This window comes from Diospyros lotus, chromosome 3, assembly GCF_014633365.1.
Source record: "Diospyros lotus cultivar Yz01 chromosome 3, ASM1463336v1, whole genome shotgun sequence".
NCBI lineage: Eukaryota > Viridiplantae > Streptophyta > Magnoliopsida > Ericales > Ebenaceae > Diospyros > Diospyros lotus.
Window position 1 is genome coordinate 28,974,441 of NC_068340.1, and position 19,048 is coordinate 28,993,488.

General features: G+C 34.2%; 1 protein-coding gene across 1 annotated transcript; it reads left to right on the forward strand.

The window, feature by feature from the left end:
* The first annotated feature begins 6,322 nt into the window (after positions 1–6,322).
* LOC127797221 (uncharacterized) lies at positions 6,323–18,592 on the forward strand. Its single transcript, XM_052329909.1, has 15 exons — positions 6,323–6,464; positions 7,212–7,310; positions 9,664–9,791; positions 9,916–10,069; positions 10,160–10,269; positions 10,547–10,630; positions 10,709–10,757; positions 10,852–10,943; positions 13,918–14,056; positions 14,390–14,469; positions 14,557–16,055; positions 16,983–17,093; positions 17,193–17,733; positions 17,839–17,940; positions 18,344–18,592. Exons 2-14 carry the CDS (start codon positions 7,218–7,220, stop codon positions 17,840–17,842), a joined length of 3,084 nt encoding a protein of 1,027 aa, XP_052185869.1. The 5' UTR covers positions 6,323–6,464; positions 7,212–7,217; the 3' UTR covers positions 17,843–17,940; positions 18,344–18,592.
* Positions 18,593–19,048: the final 456 nt, after the last annotated feature.

Below are 19,048 nucleotides of genomic sequence, written 5' to 3' on the forward strand. Positions count from 1 at the left end.
GATTTATTAATCTTTTTCATTATGGCTGACAAGTTGAGGAAGCCTGTTCTAAGAGCTCAAAATGATCATGATGGAGATTCGCGGATTTATTTAATAGATTCCCTCTTAGGTCCAGTTCGGCCGTTGGTGCTGGTATTACAGGGGATTTTTTTTTCTTTTCTTTTTCTTTTTTGGCTGAATCAGAAACTACGCGTGATCATGGTATGTCGTCTAATAAACGCGACTAAGTTTGCATTGACATTTCTGTCTTGAGTTCATTTATCTATATTCCAACTTATTTGCTAAATTTGAAGAGAGAGACGAGAGATTGAATCTTTTAGACGTTCAAGGATGAGGATAAGGATTTCAGCCACCACAATTTTGTGGAGAACTAAAGATCCAGTGTTTTCTTGGATTCTTATCCCTGTGATTTTGGGAAGGACAGCTATGCAAGAACGCTTCATATGTTTTTGTTAATAGATTTTTTTTATAATTTATAAATATGGTAAATGTTAAGTTACTCAAAAATAACACTAATACTATATACTATACTAAGTGAAATGATTCATATTTCATATTGTTGTGGGGTGTCTTAAAATTTTACCTAAGTTAATAAAGAGTCTCCCGCTAAGGCTAAAGTCTTTGGAAGAGTCTTCGGGACAAGAGGCACCCAAGGTCCCCAGTCTCTCGAGTTGATCTAACATTCTCATGTTACATGGTTCAAAGACTCTTTTAGAGTCTCCCGAGCACAAGATACCCGGTGGTCCCAAATTTTTTGAGACTATTTAGAGACATTCATCAAGACACCCTAATCCCTAAAGATATCTCTAGACCCTTCGGCCTCACCCGATGTGTTTCTCAGAGTAAGAGGACTCATTTATAGACCCCACCTAGCATCTTATAAATACTTGTCATCTTCGTGGCAAAATGATATTTTGGATTCAATAGTGCGCTCTCTCTCTCTCTCTCTCTCTAAAACTCATTCGGAAAACCCTTATTCTACACTAGCTCATTCGAGACACTAGAATACACGCATCTTGCATACATTTTGCATACTCCGTCATGAATTTTTCAGACTATATTATTTGACTTAGGTATCGAAAGGATCGCGTGGGGAAGAATCTCGCGTGCCTTTTTTATGTCCTTTATGCAGATTCAGCCAAGCCTTTGATTTATAAAGACTTATTCAAGGCCTTTTCTAAGACACTTTAGAACACCCATGATCTTTGATTCCCAAAGACTCTCTCGAGCATTCAGACCCGAAGGCCCCATTTGGCCTCTTGAAGCTCTAGGCCTTGTAAGATTGTTGACCTCATTCGCAACATCTTAGATCCTCTACTTGTGGAACTTTGCTTTAACTATTTGCAAAACAAATCAATTTAATTATTGTAATTTGACAATAATATATATTTTTCTAACAAATAACTAGGCCATGAAAGATACAAGTTACTATTATTATTATTATTATTATTATTATTATTATGTTTTTTTCTCTCTCGTTGCGTGAAGCTCCTTGAACTATCTTATTTTTCTTTTCTTTTGTTTTTTTTTTCAGTTTTTATTGAATCGAAGTTGATTTGCTCATGAGGAGGAGGAAGAAACAAAAAAAAAATGTCAATAAACTTTATACTAAATGGTTTCGTGGGATTTTAGTCTTGTGCTAATTGTTGAATGGGTGTGAGAAAATAGTTTCCGCTGTTTCTGCACACTTTCAAGTATCTTCGACAATAAATTTTATATTTTATGCACGAAACCATGGAATTAATTATACATGGCTATTTCGTTTCACTTCCCTAATGTATATTTTACCTTAAAGATTCATGTTGGCTGCAAGTTTCCTTGGATCTGCAAACTCAACTCCGCTGCTTCTGTTAACGTATATAACTAACAAATCAAGCAAGTGCTTGGGCAGGCACTTTGCATGAATCAAACTTCAGTTCAGGTAAGTAAATGATGCTGGCAGCAACCTAGGACTGTCCTTGCTAAACTCTCTCTCTAATGGAGGGAGGGAGGGAGGGAGAGAGAAACTTGCCTCGGATGAAATTTGACTATTGAGAGGAATAGGTTCATCATCGTCTGTCTATCATGTCAACATCAATTGACCGAAATTTGAAGCCATTGCAATTAATGAAACCTTCGATTGGAGATGCAACCAACTTATGCAAGGAGGCTGATTCTCCTGCAGCTGTTTGAGGGAGGACTTGCCAGATAAGAAGACCCCTCCTCGGTTGCTTGCTCATTGCTTAACACTACAAAACTCCATTCCAATCGATATATGCTAAAATAGTCAATGCGAAAGGAAAAACATTTGTCGCTATTGAAAAGGCTATTTGTGTCGACCATCATCCAGCGAAGGCTAATAATTGGCATCCAGCGAAGGATTCATCAAAGAAGAATAAGATTGTACGCGGGAGAAGAAAAGTTGGGTGTCAATAGGAATTAGGTGACGGAAACTGTCTAGGGCGACGTTGCATGCTGATACTCTTATTTTTAATTAAAGAAAAAAAAATTAATTAGGATTGAAATTAAAAGATTTATAACTTTAATTGATTTTGTTACTTTTCAAGACGAAAGAAAAAAGTGTTAGATACTTTCATGATTGTTTTTTAATTATAAAATTTTTCAATAACTCAAATTACAAGAGGTATAAATTTTTCCAAAGTTGGTTGCAAAAACGGACCTTCTTTGATATCATTTTTTCACATTATGAACGTGTTTTGTTTTGCAATTATGTTTCAAGCTTTGTCATTATCTCCACAAGCTGTGCATTTGTAGTAGGTAAGCATAATTATTTAGACTGCGTTTTCTTTAATTTTTAATTTTGAGTTTTGAATTCATTTTCAATTTTTTATTTTGGTAGTTTGTTTTTAGAAAATTGAAAACGCGTTCTCTTTATCATTTTGAAAAATTATTTCTCAAAACAGAAAATTAGAAAATGCGTTCTCTTTGAAATTTTGAAAATAATTTTTTAATAATATTTTATTCAATAAATTTGATTATTCAGTAAATTTGAAATATTTAATGTTAATATATTATTAAAAATATATATACATTTTAAAGTTAATGAATTTTGTAATATTTTTTCCCATTACAATAATAAAATATGAATAAATAAATAAATAAATATGTTTTGAGTTTAGAATTTGTTTTGAATGAAAACACTTAAAACAATTTTTTGTTGTTTTGAGTTTTCTTTATAATTTTTTTTGTTTTTAAAAACAACAAAAAGAAAGCGTTTTTATTATTTTAAAAAATTAAAAATTAAAAATGATTTGAAAATAGTAAAGAGAGCGCAACTTTATTGTTTTAGTGATGCATATTTTAAGTATTTTTAATTATTATAACTTTAATAACATATTATATTTATCAATGAAGAGAATAAATATATGACTAATAGTTGCATTAGTAAAGATTAATCTTAATTACGTATAATACTAATATGAAATCATACTATATCAGATTTGATAGTTAATTTATCTGTTACTATTAGGAAGATTTTTTTCTCATTTCATAGAAAAATTTGAGTTGGAGAAAAATGAAACAAGAAACAATTAGAACATGTTAACTTATATAATTTTTTTATTTTTAACTTTAATTTTTAATTTAATAATTGAATCTTTAATTAAAAAATAAAAAATCAAAATGAGGGAATTCAACGAGGAAATTCATATTTTTCTTCAATTATTTTATGTATTCCCCATTTTGGCCTTATCGCCAATCATCATGCTTCCACATCAATCTCATAGTTTTGTCTTAAAATAGGTCTTGTGTGAAAATCACACAATATTTTGTAAATTTCGATTTATCTCAACTCATATATTAATATTTGATTCGTATTTTCTTAATAGTTGAGTATGTTAAAAAATTATAAGTACATATATCATGCGGTCAAGCATAATTATACTCACATCAACAAGTGACACAAATATTAGATTAAGTGACGCCTTTTAATGACTTGAAGAACATAAATTTGAGATAATAAATATCTCTATTTGCAAATAAGACCCACATTGATTAGTGAGGGATTTGATTAGATCTTGAATAATATAATTTCTAATCAAAGGATAATCCAAATAAATCAATGAGTACTCCTTACACGTTAAGAGAATTAATCATGCAATGTTAGGAAAGTCAATAATGATTAGAAAGTTTCGACAAATAGATAGTCGTAGACTTTCGATTAGTTTATATTCAAACTATTTCTCAGTTTATTTATTTATTAGACTCATTTTTTTCTCTCTAACCTAAATTGATATTGATTGTTTTATCTACTAACTTAAGCATATAAAAAGGTTATCCCAAATAATCTTTATGGTTATAATTATGGACTCCTATAGAAGATTAATTGTGAAATATAATAAACTTTATCTTTAGTTTAATTTATCATAATGTTATTAGTGTAGAGTGCTAAATAAATCATTATATTTTTATCTGACAATCAAACTGTTTATTATAATTAGAGGTGTCAAAAACTATCCGAAAACCGGTGAACCGAACCAAATCGATTCGAATCGTGCCTTTTGGATTGATTCTATGGTTCAACGGTTAGGTTTTGGTTCCAAAAAATTAAGAACCAATATATTTGATTTGATTACTGGTTTTTCTTTTTAAACCGTGATTCGAACCGAATCGGAACCGATATTATACTTGTATATATATTATAATTTTTGGGATATATATATACATATGCATAAATATATTATTACTTGCAATTTTAATTTGCTAGTTTTTGTTTATTTCTTTTTTGTTGTTGATTACTGTTATTCATGAACTATTTTATTTTTAAATTTTTATGTGCTATTATTATACTAAATGGTTGATGTAATCTAATTTGATGAGGTAGTCTATGAATTATTTTGTTCTATTTTTACTTTAAGATTTGAAGCATTAATGAAGTTATGGGTTTATTTTAATTAAAAAATTTGTTTGTAATTTCATATTTTGCGAAAATATTTAGAAACTAAATGTTAATTGGATAGAATCGAAACTGGTCCAATGCGACGGATTGGTCATGATTTGGTTTTATATATATAATAGTTCAGTTACAGTTCTTATTTTTTCAGAATCGTTAAAAATGATTTGGGAATCAGATCAATTTGAACCGTTGACACTCCTAATTATAATTTAAAAGTGATCGTACAAGTCTTTGTACCTTAAATTGTAATTGTCTGGGAGATTTTCTCAATATGAATTTAGGGTTCACGTACTTTGAGCATATGTGACTGTAGAAGGTTATTTTAATTGGAAATAAAAATAAATTTATTGATAAAATTAAATCACCATTGAATAACATTAAAAAATCTACAATAATAGTTAATATCACATTTAATCTAAAAATGTAATGATTTATTTGACTCTTCCAAAATGCATCGGCTAGATTAGCATTGAATTTAAAGATATAATAATTTATTTAATTATTTTAAAATATAATAATTAATTTAATCTTAAAATTAAAATACATGAATTTATTATTTTTAATTATGTTACTCTTCCAAGAAATGAGAGCATTTTATTCATTATAAAAAAAAGCCTGGTAACGCGAGACATTAGTAAAGAGTAGCAGGTTCTTGGTGTTGGGGCATGTTAAAAAATTACGTGCAATGATTAAGCCCACTTCAAATTATAAAACTTTCTAAACCCAATTATAATAATATAAGCTACATTGAAAATATTTTCTACAAATTATAAAATTGATCATTTTTTTCGCTTTAACTTAACTTAGGTAAAACATAATAATAAATTCATAAATAAAGGCCACTTCTTTGAAAATTTAGGATTTTTTATTTTTTATGAAAAAATAAAATCTAAATAAGAAACTAAATACGAGTGGTATAATAGTTTATATTTTTTATTCTATTTAATTATTAATTAATGTTGAATAAAGATTTACGTGACAATTTAAAAAGAATCAATTCATCTAAGACTTACAACAAAATAACATGTTATGCAAGATGTCACGTCATGATAGTTAGTAAAATGAACGTATTTGAATTTGATTCTTATTAAAAAATTGAATTGCATTTAAAGATTCTTTCATTTTTTTTATTAGAATATTTCAAAAGCAGTTGGGTTGGGTGCATTAAAAAAAGAGGAAACTATTAATTTTCACGGTAAAATTAGAATTATTAAAATAGTACGTGATGAAATAAATGTCATTTTTAGTATTTTATGAATGAATTAAAGCAATTACGGGGGGGAGTGGCAATCTGGTCATTCTGCAGAGTCCAGCTCAACATGGACGACAGATGCGGAGGAGAGAGACGCGTAGTTTCGGCAAAATAAAATAAAAATGAAGGGCAATCCCAAAAAATATTAATAAATGACACCAAGGCCGAGCGAACTGCAGAGCATAAAAAAGCCATCCAAAGCCATAAGGCGGACTCTCTCTCTCTCTCTCTCTCTCTCTCGTTTCCGTGCCCTCTCTCTCTTCTCTCTCTCTCTAGACTCTCATCGTCTTCTATTGGTTTTCTTCTCGATCCATCACTGTAAGTCTTCGAGCTCCAACCTGAAACCCCATCCTAATCTTGCCGCTTTTATGATGTATCTGGATTCTTCTTCAATCGTCAAGATTGAAGATCCCTAATTCGTTCGTTTCGTCCTTTATATTGCTTTGCTTAATTGATGGATTTTTGTGTGCCGCATGCAAGGGATTAAAATTGATTATTGACGAACTATTCGAATTTTAAATTGTTGAGTCGAAGTTTTATGGCTTCTGATTTGTTCATGTAGGTGTGTATCTATACATCTCAAATTTTAATTCGGTTAGGGCGCTGATTTTGTTTTTAAGTTGAATCGGTGTATCTTGACAATCTTTATCGAACGAGGTTTGAATTTGCTGAATTTTACGGGGAACATGGGGGTTCTGATTTGAGATTTCCGGACTCGAAAGTGGTTTTCTGCTCGTAGGTAGTTGTTGCTTAGGGTTTTGTTTGTTGTAGATGTTGTTTCTCGAGAATCCCAAGTTGTTTCTCTTTTGGGAAATTTGTATTACTTAAAATTTAAATACCTTGTGTGTGCTTTCAATCAAAAGAAAATGTGGGATATTTTAACTTCTATCGACTTTGTGTGGTCGGCAGTGGCTGTTGCCTGCCAAGTAGGCTGCTTCTTGACTTGGAGTTGTAACCTAATTGCAATTTCTTGGCAGATAATTTCTACCACGCCTGAGTACATGTGTGATAGCGGCATTATAATATGTAAATTATTGAATATCATTAATCGTTTTTCTTTTGAAGGCAACCATGAGTGACCAGGGAGAAAAGACCTGTCCTCTTTGCGCGGAGGAGATGGATTTGACAGATCAGCAACTGAAGCCTTGCAAATGTGGTTACGAGGTTTGATGACCTGTTCTTTCTCAAGTGTTTTCAATAAGTCATTAATTGTTGAATAATTATACATTGTGTATGTACTAGCAAAACTGAATTATGGTACAGAAATGAAAACTTACCTTCTGAGTTTTCTCTGCAAGAAACTGTCTTATTGTATACAAAAAATATGATTATCGTGAAATGTATAGAACTATATGTCTAACCAAATGAAGAGCTGCATAATCTTAGCCTACATAAGATGCCATTTTGTGCTACATTCATGCTGTGGTCTGTAGAATAGAAAAATCACTTTTATATCTGGAATCGGTTTTCATGATCTGGTTATATAATTAACTGTCTACTCTTTGTTATCTGCATGATGCTTTTGGTTCTAATTATACCCTATTTAAAGCCAATGACAAACCAGAGCTTACTTGTCATATCTGTAATTCATGCTGCAGCCATGCAACTCTCTTATTTCTCTTATCTTTTTGTATAATTATTTCAATTGTTCAATGAATTAAGTAGTTGTCAGCCAGATGCTTTCTGTTTGTGAAAGCTCATTAGTTTTCTCGATCTCCTAAGAAATTTGGTTCGTGCTACAATTTCTTGTGGTTAAACCTTTTCCTTCTATGCATTCCTTAATGTGTTATTGTTCTTACTTATGTCTTTGTGAATCTTTTGGTGTTCTACTGCCCACAGTTTGTCCTGCTGAATCTTTTGGTGTTCTACTGCCCATCAATGATTTGACAACTTTCTTCTGTTTGGCTGGTTTCCTCTGGTAGTTTGTTTTGGTTGTACTGTTACATGTGTGTGTGCACAAACAGACATGGGTTTTCTTGCATCTGACACTCGTGGCTCTCTAGGACAGGTCTTTCTACTGATTTTATTTGTTGCATACTCAACCAATCCAGTAGCATTAATATTTTAGAAGATTTTGATTTCTCACGAGAGCTATATGATGCAATTTGGGCTTGAAGAGTCATGCCAACATTGTACTTCTGTCCTCTTCTTCAGACCGAATAGCGACAAATTTAGTGAAATTTAGGTGATTGTCTTCTCTTGAGATTTTTTGTCAGGATTCTAACTTGAGGATGATGTTGTGGGCTGGCGACAAAAAAAATAATTCTTAAATTTTTGTTTTCTTCTTCATATCTCCACAAACCACCGTCCTAATTCGTTGGATCAAGTTTCTTTTTCTCTTTTGTCTCTATTAAAAACACTACACTCAAATAAGTCAAAGGCAACTATGTCCTTCTATTGTTGTCTCATTTGTATGCCGTATCCTCCCTGACCTCCTCATATTTATTCTTGTAGCTTCATGTTGCACTAATATCTTCTCTTCTGCCTTCTCTTCCTCATTTCTCAATTTCCTTCATTTAATGCTAACTGGTCCTTATTTTCTCCTCTATTATTCCCAAAACCCTTTTTGGCATGCCAAATATCTAGAACGTACACAAGTTCGTCCTTTTAACCAAATAATAACCTCATTATTTAGTTTGAAATTTTTTTAAAAGTGGAAGAATATGATAGGTGGTTTGGGTAGGAAAAGCGTGAACACTTAAAGACTTCCTTTCTCTCTTTTCTTGTGAACAGAAATGGTAAATGAAATAAATATATTTGGGAGTTAATAACTAGAAGTGGCAATTTGGTAGGGAAGGAAAAAATCATTCTCTCATATATTTCCAAATTTATTTTGAAATACTGGTATAGTTTTGCAATAGTGTCTTTCCATCTGTTTAATAGAGCAAATCACACATGATTTTAGTGGGCACTAAATCTGTGCCCTGTTACACAAAAGGAAAGGAAATGATGCTTAAAATTTGTGTCCCTTTCCATTATTTGTGCTATATGCTATGTCTGTTTCCTTTCCAGGATGCCGGACAAACTCTTAGGAATTCTTCCCTGTCTTGTGTAGTGTGAAGGTATCCACGAATGAACCTGTTATGGTGGTTGTGCTTTGGGAACTGTCAGTCTGTCACCAACCCTGTTACAGTATTGTGGTGGTTTACACTTGAAATCAGGAAAAGAAACCTCTCTAAACTTTGAGTGTTCTCCCAAGTGGAAAGAATGAGCAGAAAGAAAATTTTAAATTTAGCAATGTTAATCTCTAGCTTGTGGAATAATATTTGTTTATTGGGCCTACTAATCCTAGGCAAGGGATAAAAACCATTTTAATAGTTTTCCAACTTAATCATTTATGGAAAATAAAAATATCTACTTGATATCATGAATTTTACCGGGAAGAAGATAATTCAGCTATATCTATAAAAAATAAATTCTTGTAGCAAAGCCACCTTGGTCCATAATTGTGGGGATAGTTGATTGTACTAATTTACCCACAGCATTGGAATTCTTCAACATGAAAGTATTACTGCAGATATGTATTTGGTGCTGGCATCATATAATGGACATGGCTGAAAAGGATGAGACAGAAGGGCGGTGTCCAGCGTGCCGTACTCCCTATAACAAGGAGAAGATAGTAGGGATGGCAGCAAATTGTGAAAGGTTGTCTTCTGCGAAAAATTTGTCAGCCAAAAAACTATTCCCTGGGTTTTTATTGGATCATTAATGATTTTTGGTGTCCTTATATTTATGATTATAATTGTGGCATTCATGTTCCATCTGGCAGGTTGGTGGCTGAGATGAATATGGAGAGAAAAACCAAGTCACACAAAGCAAAAAGTAAAATGTCAGAAGGAAGAAAGCAACTTAGTAGTGTGCGAGTGATCCAAAGGAATCTTGTCTACATTGTGGGCTTGCCACTTAATCTAGCAGATGAAGATGTGTGTGGTTTCTTTCTATCTCACCTTCCTTCCTCCCCCTTCATAGGACATAGGCCTTACATTAACTGCTTTATCATATTTTATAAGCAGTTGCTACAGCAGAAGGAGTATTTTGGCCAGTATGGAAAGGTTCTGAAGGTGTCCATATCTCGGACAGCAGCTGGTTCTATTCAACATTTTGCAAACAATACTTGCAGTGTGTAAGATCCAAGTTTCTTATTTTTGATAATTTTGCTAAGTCAGATTTTTTGGGCTATATATACTCGAAAGTTTTTCTTTCAAACATTGTTTTTTCATTGTACTTGAAAGTTACTTATAATCTGCACCTTAAAATCGCATGTTCAAACTTTTGAAGCTGTGCATTGTGCTTTTCTCAGTTTCTGTTTTCTTCTCTAGTTGTCTTCTTTCTACCGGTTTATTTACATTTGCTTTATAGCTTTACAGTTGTTCTCTTCTTAAATGACATTTGTATTCCAGATATATTACATACTCAAAGGAGGAGGAAGCAGTTCGATGTATTCAATCAGTACATGGGTTTGTCTTAGAGGGCAGATCTTTGAGGTGAACATGTGGTTACAGCCACCAGTTTTGTTCTATCTGGCATTTCTCTTATGTGGGTTTTTGGATTTCATATTGCAGGGCATGCTTTGGAACCACAAAGTATTGCCATGCATGGCTGAGGAATGTGGTATGGCCTCTGAATTACGGCTCCAAACTTTATCTATTGGTTATACTGATTCAAGAAACTAGTTTCATTGAGGATTTAAGTTTTGTTGGTGCAGCCTTGCAGCAATCCTGATTGTCTGTATTTACATGAGGTTGGTTCACAAGAAGACAGTTTTAGCAAAGATGAAATAATATCAGCATACACAAGGTACCTTAAGTTTATAATCTTTTTATCTCACCCTTTATTGTTTTCCCTTTATTTGAACTTTGGCCATGAATAGATAATTTTAGCAAAGAAGAAATAATATCAGCACACACAAGGTACCTGCAGTTTATAATCTTTTTAACTCACCCTTTATGTCTTTTTCCCTTTATTTGAACTATGGCTATGAATCCATGTTATGAGGTTCTGCTTGAATGTTGCTATTTAGTAATTTGTAGTTGGATTTTTCTGAGAATATTTAAGAAATGTAGTAAATTCACCCAGTTTCTCTTTTGAGTTTTTGCTCAGTCACTTAAGATATCCACTATCCAGGTTGAGACTTTTAGTTATTTCAACAAATTGAAGCACCTTGGTTGATTATTGCTATGACTGAGATTATCATTATTGGCAGCGGTAGTGAGACAAATAGGAAATGCAACATAATCATTAGGAACTGCGTGTTGGGATGAAAGAGAATATGGATTTGAAGAGGGGCCTGTCAACAGACCAGATTATTCACCAAACTGAAACTGGTCCAATTAAACAGTTTCTGTGGTTCGTTGTGATGCCTCTACAATAATCTGAATATAATAATTCGGCATGTTAATGTGCTAGGTACAGATCAGTTCATCTAACTGGTAACGGCTTTCATGTATTGTATTATATATGGTCAATATTCCCATTATAACTTGTCAAATGGCAACTTTCTCATCCCAGGGCTGTTAATGTTGTGTAGTCTTACCACTTCCCATGGGCTCTGCTCCTCTGTTATTTAGGGACTCCAATCCCCACCCCTCAAAACAAATTCATCATATTGTTGCACTTATTGTCTCCACTTATGAACCATGCTCATTTCTCTCCTTTAGTCAAGGTGGCTTCAAACAGGCAGGCACCTCAAATGAGGCAACAAGTGTCGAAGGAGCTTACCTAGGCATAAAAAAGGGAAAGAAGAATTGACCCTAAAAATCAAAAGTGGCTTGCAAAGAAGCAATTCAAGTCAACACAAACAAAATGGGAAAGAAAGGAGATCACTGTTGAGTTGTAGCTATTGTTCATGTGACCACCATATGTCTTCATCTCCTTTCTTTTCTCTTCTCTCTTCTTTTGTAGTTGGAAAGGTTGCCATGACATAGATCACAAGAAGATAAGTCGGAGAAGAGTTATCTGAGATCAGCCAAAGCTCTCATGTGCTGCGGTTTCGGTGAGTGAAGTCACTTGCCGACGACCCGATAGCATGTTACGACGTATGTTTAACCTTCTAGGTTTCTAATTTGATGGCCAATCCTGGTCTCTTATTCTCCCTTAGTCTGGTATTTGTGGCTTAGTGACGCAACTAACATTCAATCTCTATGCATCCTTCTCTGAAATTCTAGTGTGCTGCTTTCTTTGGGATTATGATTGGGCTATTAATGGTTATTATGTTAAGCAATTATTTTAGTGTTTGTTCATTTTTTTATTTGCTTTATGATATATTACATACATTATTTAATTATCTTTTCATGTTAAATATAATTAGTGTTTTTTTTTTTTTTGTGTGTTAATTTAGTGCCTTGCTTCACACAGAGGTGAATGCTTTTTTGGGCACCTAGTTCCTCAGGCAATATATGTAGTAGAGCCTTAAGGGCGCCTTTCATTTGACTACCTTGATATGTGCATATAAATGCTGTGCATATTCCGTATGCACATGTTAATTTGCCCCTATTTTCTTCTAGGCAAGACATGCAAAAGACTACTGTTCATATTTCTTATGTTGAAACCATGCCTTTTGATGGAAGGAAATCAATAGCTTCACTTACTGGAAAAATAGGGATTTCTGGCTTAAAATAAAGAAATGAAATTTCACATATTTTGAATGAAGAAAAGGAAAAAAAAAAAAACTTAGTTCTCCTCTACTTTACTCTTCCTGAAGTTGTATATGAAAGCTCTCCTAGTTCCTTTTATTACATACAGTAACAAGAGTTAAACCTACACCCTTTGAGTTTAGAATTGAGATCAAAGTTCATCCTCGCCCCTGGGCTACCTATGCAGATCTCTTGATTAGCATAGTTTTTGTGTCAGTGTTCTCTTGTTTGCTGGATTACCAGATTTCTGGACTAGTTATTTGATTGTTCTTAGGATCATCGTTTATTCATTCTGAATCTGATTTGTGACCAGGTCCTGAAACCTATGTTCTACTGAAAATATAATGAAGGTTTACACCAGAATGAATAATGTGCCAATTTTGTCACTTTTTGATGGCTTAATATTGTTTTTTAAAATAAAAGAATATGGGGAAAGCTTATATTGGGATGAACAAAATATTACTTTCTTGTCATTTCATTTGAAGTTAAAACATTGATCCCCTATTGACACAGTTCTCTGATTGTTTTTGTAATCTGGATTGTGGCAATGAATTGAGTATAAATTTATTTCCTTCAGCTACTTCAAAAAATGGATACTATTCAAGCATTTATGAAGGCTGATTTTTTTCCGTGAAATGAATTAGAATTGTTTTATTCTTTTCAAATATGAGAGGGGAATTATTTTACGCCTATATGTCCTTTATCTGTTTTGTCATCCCTTCACTATCACTTATCACTTTCTGCTGGATGCAATTGGAATTGGAAGGTTCACTAATCTAACATTTGAAATATTAGGAAAATTCTTGTTATATTAATTCATTTCTTTTATGGATGCTGCTGAAATTGTTTAAAAATAACTTTGCTGCTTTGACTTTTACTATGAATTGTTTGGAGTAACTATTTACTAAAATTCAGTGCACAGATATGCAAACTAGATCATGCTATACAAAAACTTCTAACCTTTCTTTTCCACTTGCCAGCTTAAAAGCTCTGGGTAGTTGGTTCTCTACCTTTTATTTTTCTATTTGGTGGTTAAATTTCTTATTCATTGCCCTCGAGCAAAGAATGCACTTTTATTGTTGTATTTGTTGGTTTGGGAGTTTTTGGATGACTTATTAACTTGCATAGTGATTTTAAAGGAGTAGAGTTCAACAAATTACTGGGACAACAACTAATTTGCAGCGGCGTTCAGGGAATGTGTTACCACCACCATCGGATGAGTACTATACTAATATCTGCCCTTCACCAGGGAAACAAACGAGTAAAAGTTCTTCAAATGTAAGAGTTCCTGTGCTGCCTTTTTCCTTCCTTTCGTTTTTTGGTTCTTTACATGAGTACTAATTTTGTGTTGCATAGTAGGGTAAATTTTTGTGCTTTCTGTTGGCTAAGCATGCTTTGGTGTCTGAAGCTAGAGAAGATAAAATTTTAGGGACACCTGATTCCATCATGCACATCATTTTTGACATTGTAGGAAGTGGGACTTGGTGACATTTTCATCCCATTGCCTTGTATTCTGTGGCTGTTTGAAGACAAAGCATTCATAGTGGTATTTTTGTTTTTTTCATAAATTTTCATTAATCTGATTTTATATTGGTTGCATCTGACTGGCAGAATCCAGCAAGCACTGTTAGAGGTTCTCCACCAAATAGTAGCTCTGGACGATCTGTTGCTCTTCCTGCTGCAGCCTCATGGTATACCTTTTATTGAACCAGAGCACCTTTTTTTTTTTTTTTTTTGGGTGTAAGATATGGGTTCTGAAGTTCTAATTGTATCACCAGGGCAGCACGTGCCTCTAATAGCCAGCCATCATCTGCAAGTTTGGTATGTACAAGTTTACCTTCAAAACAGAAGCATGAAACACATAGTGTTTCCGTGGCATTTTCTGCAGCAGTTACAGGTACAACTCAGGTTCCTTTATTGCATGATGAGGTTGGAAATAAGCTTATTGAAGAAGGTCAAAAAGTACTACATAAAGGTAAAGAGGAGCCACCAGAACCAGTTTTATGGCATGCAGGCACAGAACATCAGATAACTGCTTCTGAGGCTCCTGCTGCTCCAAGCCTTCCTGCCACATCAACCGTGGATGGTCAGTTACACTGTCCACCATCATTGGAGGATAAAGATAAATGCAAGCACATATCACCTAATACTACAAATTCTGCTGAGCTTTATAGGTCTGGCCAACCTTATGGTCCTGGTGGCATGGATGTTCCTGCTAAGGGAAATATTCACAACTTATGCTCTGATGTGGCATCAATGAAGATTGATAAGCATCTTGGGGATGAAAATATTGGGGATACCTGCGCTTACAGTTCACTTTCTGATAATACACTGGCTAATTCATCTCAAATTCAGGGGTTACAACTATCCTATCATGAGAAATTTAGAGAACCTTCACATGAACAGTCAAATTGGAGACTTGATTCCGTTACAAAAGAACAATCAGATTGGAAATCAGATTCTCGAACTCAAGTAGAAAATAGAAATCTGCAAATTGTATTGCCTGAAGTGGAAGAGGATTTGCAGAAATTTGTAGATCAGAGACTCAAGGATCCAGAAGCTGTTACTCGCCCAAGCTATTTACCTAATTCATCTCCATCCTTTCATCTTTCTAGTCATACTAGGGCTTATTCTCCTCAGCTGAATGAGCCTTATGGTTCAACTACAAACTATCAAATTTTAGATAAGAAAGTTGAGAAAGGTTTGCTACAGCGCCCATCTGGTGTTCCAAAAGTACCTAATGGATATCATGGGGATGTAATCAGTACTGCTGATTCAGAGAGGGCAGTGGATCATTTCTATTTGCTTCCGGATGAAGTCAAAAAGCAGGAACTGAGGAGATTTCTAAATGAATCAACCAGTGCTAGCCAAAATGGTGCTACAGATTTAGGAGAGAACAACATAATTTCAAATATTTTGTCCATGGACTTTGGTTCATGGGATGAGTCACTAAATTCACCTAGGAATTTGGCCAAGCTATTGGGTGAACCTGATAGGCGGCAAGGATCTCTAAAATTATCAAATTCTTGGAAAACCCAGAGCAACAATCAGTCCAGGTTCTCTTTTGCTAGACAGGAGGGATTCGAAGATCAAGTATCTGATGCTGAACCATCTTTGAATAATATTGTGCAAGTCCCATTTGATCATCCACTAAGCCATCATCCAGATTTTAATTATGATAAGCATGGTGCTTGTAATGGCTCCTCTACATTTAACATTGAGGAATCTGATAATTCTGCAAGCAGCCGCCCTAACATATCTTTCAGTAAGCTTTCAGGTGAGTTATGTTTGGATTTGGTTGATCTTCAGGTGTTATGTGTTAATGTTTCTCTTGTAGTTCCTGAACTTATGATCGCTGCTGAATAACTCATCCCCACCCTTCCTTTATGTGATTGTATGTCTTTCAAATGTTTATACATTACATGGTTATATCTGTGTATGATTTCTATATAGAGATAGTGGTTGGCCGTGGTCTTGTATTGAAAGGATGCACCATTACCTTTTTTCCTTGTTTATGTGCAGTGTTGTGGGTGGGTGGGTGGGTGTTCGGGTTTTTGGTTTGTTATTTCCATACCCTTTATTTCTGGTGTGTTTGTTGGTCTAAATAAATTTTCCCTGATGGCATGCGCCCCCCCCCCCCCCTTCCCCCTTTTCTTTCCTTTTCTAGTTGTTGTATGCATACATGCCTTCTTTTCTTCATTTTTAGTAACTGTATATGTTGGTGATTCTTCTCAAACTCTTGTCTGTGTATCTCTGTTTTTTCTGTTTTTGTTTTTATATCTTCGTTTTTTCTTCTGCATTTTTGTGACATCTTTTTGTATATTCGTTTCAATAGTTGGGTTTTGTTTTCCCTCTGCATCATTATGGCATCTTTTATGCAGTTGTTTAAGCAGATAGGTGTCATTGCAAGCTATTTTTGACCTATGTTGTGCGTAATGTTTTGTTGCCACTATAGTTGTGTGATTTTGTGGACTTGTGGAAGATCTGAAATGGGCATGGTAGGTAGCGATCGTTTAGAGGGAGGGAGGTGGGTGTTCTTGGCCACATGGTTTATGTTAATTGCTGTTGCTGGACTTATGGTTTATGTTAATTTAGCTCTTTGCTTTCTTTTCGTTGCTGGTGAGATTAAGGCTTGACATATTTTTTATACAGCATTGCTCCAATATTTCTTCTGATCTTTGTTCCCTTGAATGTCTTCTTATAGGTCCAAGAGTTCAGATTTCCGCTCCTCCTGGATTCTCCCTGCCCAGCAGACCCCCACCGCCAGGCTTTACTTCCCATGAGAGAACAGAACCCACTTCTGATGCCATATCTGGTTGGTTGTTTAATACCGGTTCCTATTGCATTTACTAATAAGAGTAATTGTAGAAAATTTCTTGAATTTAAATATCTTTTCTAATACCCTTCCTTCCAGGGAATCATTTCCTCGGTGCACCAACGTTACTGAGAAATCCATATCAGGGGCCACCAACAGGAAATATTGCTAGTGGTGGGGATATTGAGTTTATGGATCCTGCCATTTTGGCAGTAGGCAAAGGAAGACTGCCGCCAAATGGGCTCAGCAATGCTAATGGCGTGGATATGAGATCGGGCTTCCCTCTGCAGTCAAATGTCTTTGAAAATGAGGCTAGACTGACACAAAGATCTCTTCCTCCATTACAGAACCAGAGATTTGCTGACACGGGGGATGGTTTTTCTTTGCCCAGTGATACATACAGAATTCCTTCGAGAATAATGGACCAGACGCTTGCCAGCAATCTATCCCCATTATCGCAGCTTTCCCTTCAACAGGCCAGAACACCACTTATGTCGAATGGCCAATGGAGTGGTTGGAACGAAGTACAACAGGGTGGCAGCAATCTGGGCATGGCAGAACTGTTAAGAACTGAGATACTGGGACTGAACAAGCTCTACACTGGGTACGAGGACTCGAAGTTTTGGAGTGCCCAGTTCAGGTGACCTGTGCAAAAGAACATACAATATTTGATATGTGGTGGGCTGAGATAGAGATGAAAATGGAGAAACAGACTAATCATGTGGAAATTGATGGCCCTGCTCAGGTAAACATGAACCTGTCAACCGATGATTGGTCTGACTTTGCGGAGTACAGATGGTGAATGGACCAAACAGTCTGAAACAGAGGGGTTGTCAGAAACCTGCATGTATGTACGAATGTTTCCTCTTCTTTCTTGTTTATTTTTCTTTGTCCATCCAAGTGATTTTCATCGTAGCACGCATGATGCATCAACTAGGCTGCTAGAATGTTCCTCTACTTATTTATCTATTTTTCCGAAAATTGTTACTTCATATCTTTGATGTCTCTCTCTTTTAACGTCCTGAGTATAAAATTACGGGAATACATTTTACATATAGCATGATTGGCAAGTTAAAATTCATGCAGCTAGACTTAACTTAATAGGATTTTAAGGCTTAATATGTTGTCTAAGATTGAACCCTTCCACAAGGTGAAGATTAATATTTTGTTTTATTATGGCTCTTGCTTGTCATTTTATGATGTTGAATCTGGGGACATATAATTCTTATGTTTTGTTTATTTATTTGCAGAAGCCAGCTGATATCAAGGTTTGTTACAAATTGGTCGGTTGATAGATTGCCGTCTATGGTTACACTGGGAGGTTATCTTTCCAGATATGTATTTTGCTCTTAATTATAGAAAAATGGTAGATTCCGTAGATGTGATAATGAAATATAGCATGAAGTGAAAAATGTGTTTTTTATCGGTTGAGATATTTGTTCATGGATTGTGAATGCAGTTTGTTAATCTCGTATTGAATATTATGTTATGTTTTTTTATTACTTTTTAGTATAGGATATATCGATAACAATGTAATTTGGCGTATAGTTTTGAATTTATGGTTATGTTTATTATATTTTTTTCAAAAAAAAAAAACTTTTTTTGGCTGAATTTAAAATTTTATTTTAAATTATTACGCCAATTTTTTATTATTACTTATCAATAAATTATTTATAATAATAATAATAATATAATTATTATTAAATATTGCATATAAAATTAAATAAACCTTTAATATTTTTAATTTAATTAATCCATCACTTAAAACTTTGAAATAGAAAGTGATAAAATTTATTCCAGTTTTGATAAACAGAAAAAAAAAAAAAAAAAAGCCTATTGGCGTAAACGGGAATGTTCTGAGTAGGGGATATGATACGAGAAAACAGCAGTGGGTCGTGGGAGTGGGACAGGGGACTTAATTAATTATTAGATGGATGTTTATACCTTTTGATTTA

Coding starts and splice junctions, on each gene's coding strand:
- LOC127797221 (XM_052329909.1), top strand. CDS start 7,218: ATGAGTGACCAGGGAGAAAAGACCTGTCCTCTTTGCGCGGAGGAGATG. Junction 7,311..9,663: donor CTTGCAAATGTGGTTACGAG/GTTTGATGACCT, acceptor GTATTACTGCAG/ATATGTATTTGGTGCTGGCA. Junction 10,070..10,159: donor TTAATCTAGCAGATGAAGAT/GTGTGTGGTTTC, acceptor TTTTATAAGCAG/TTGCTACAGCAGAAGGAGTA.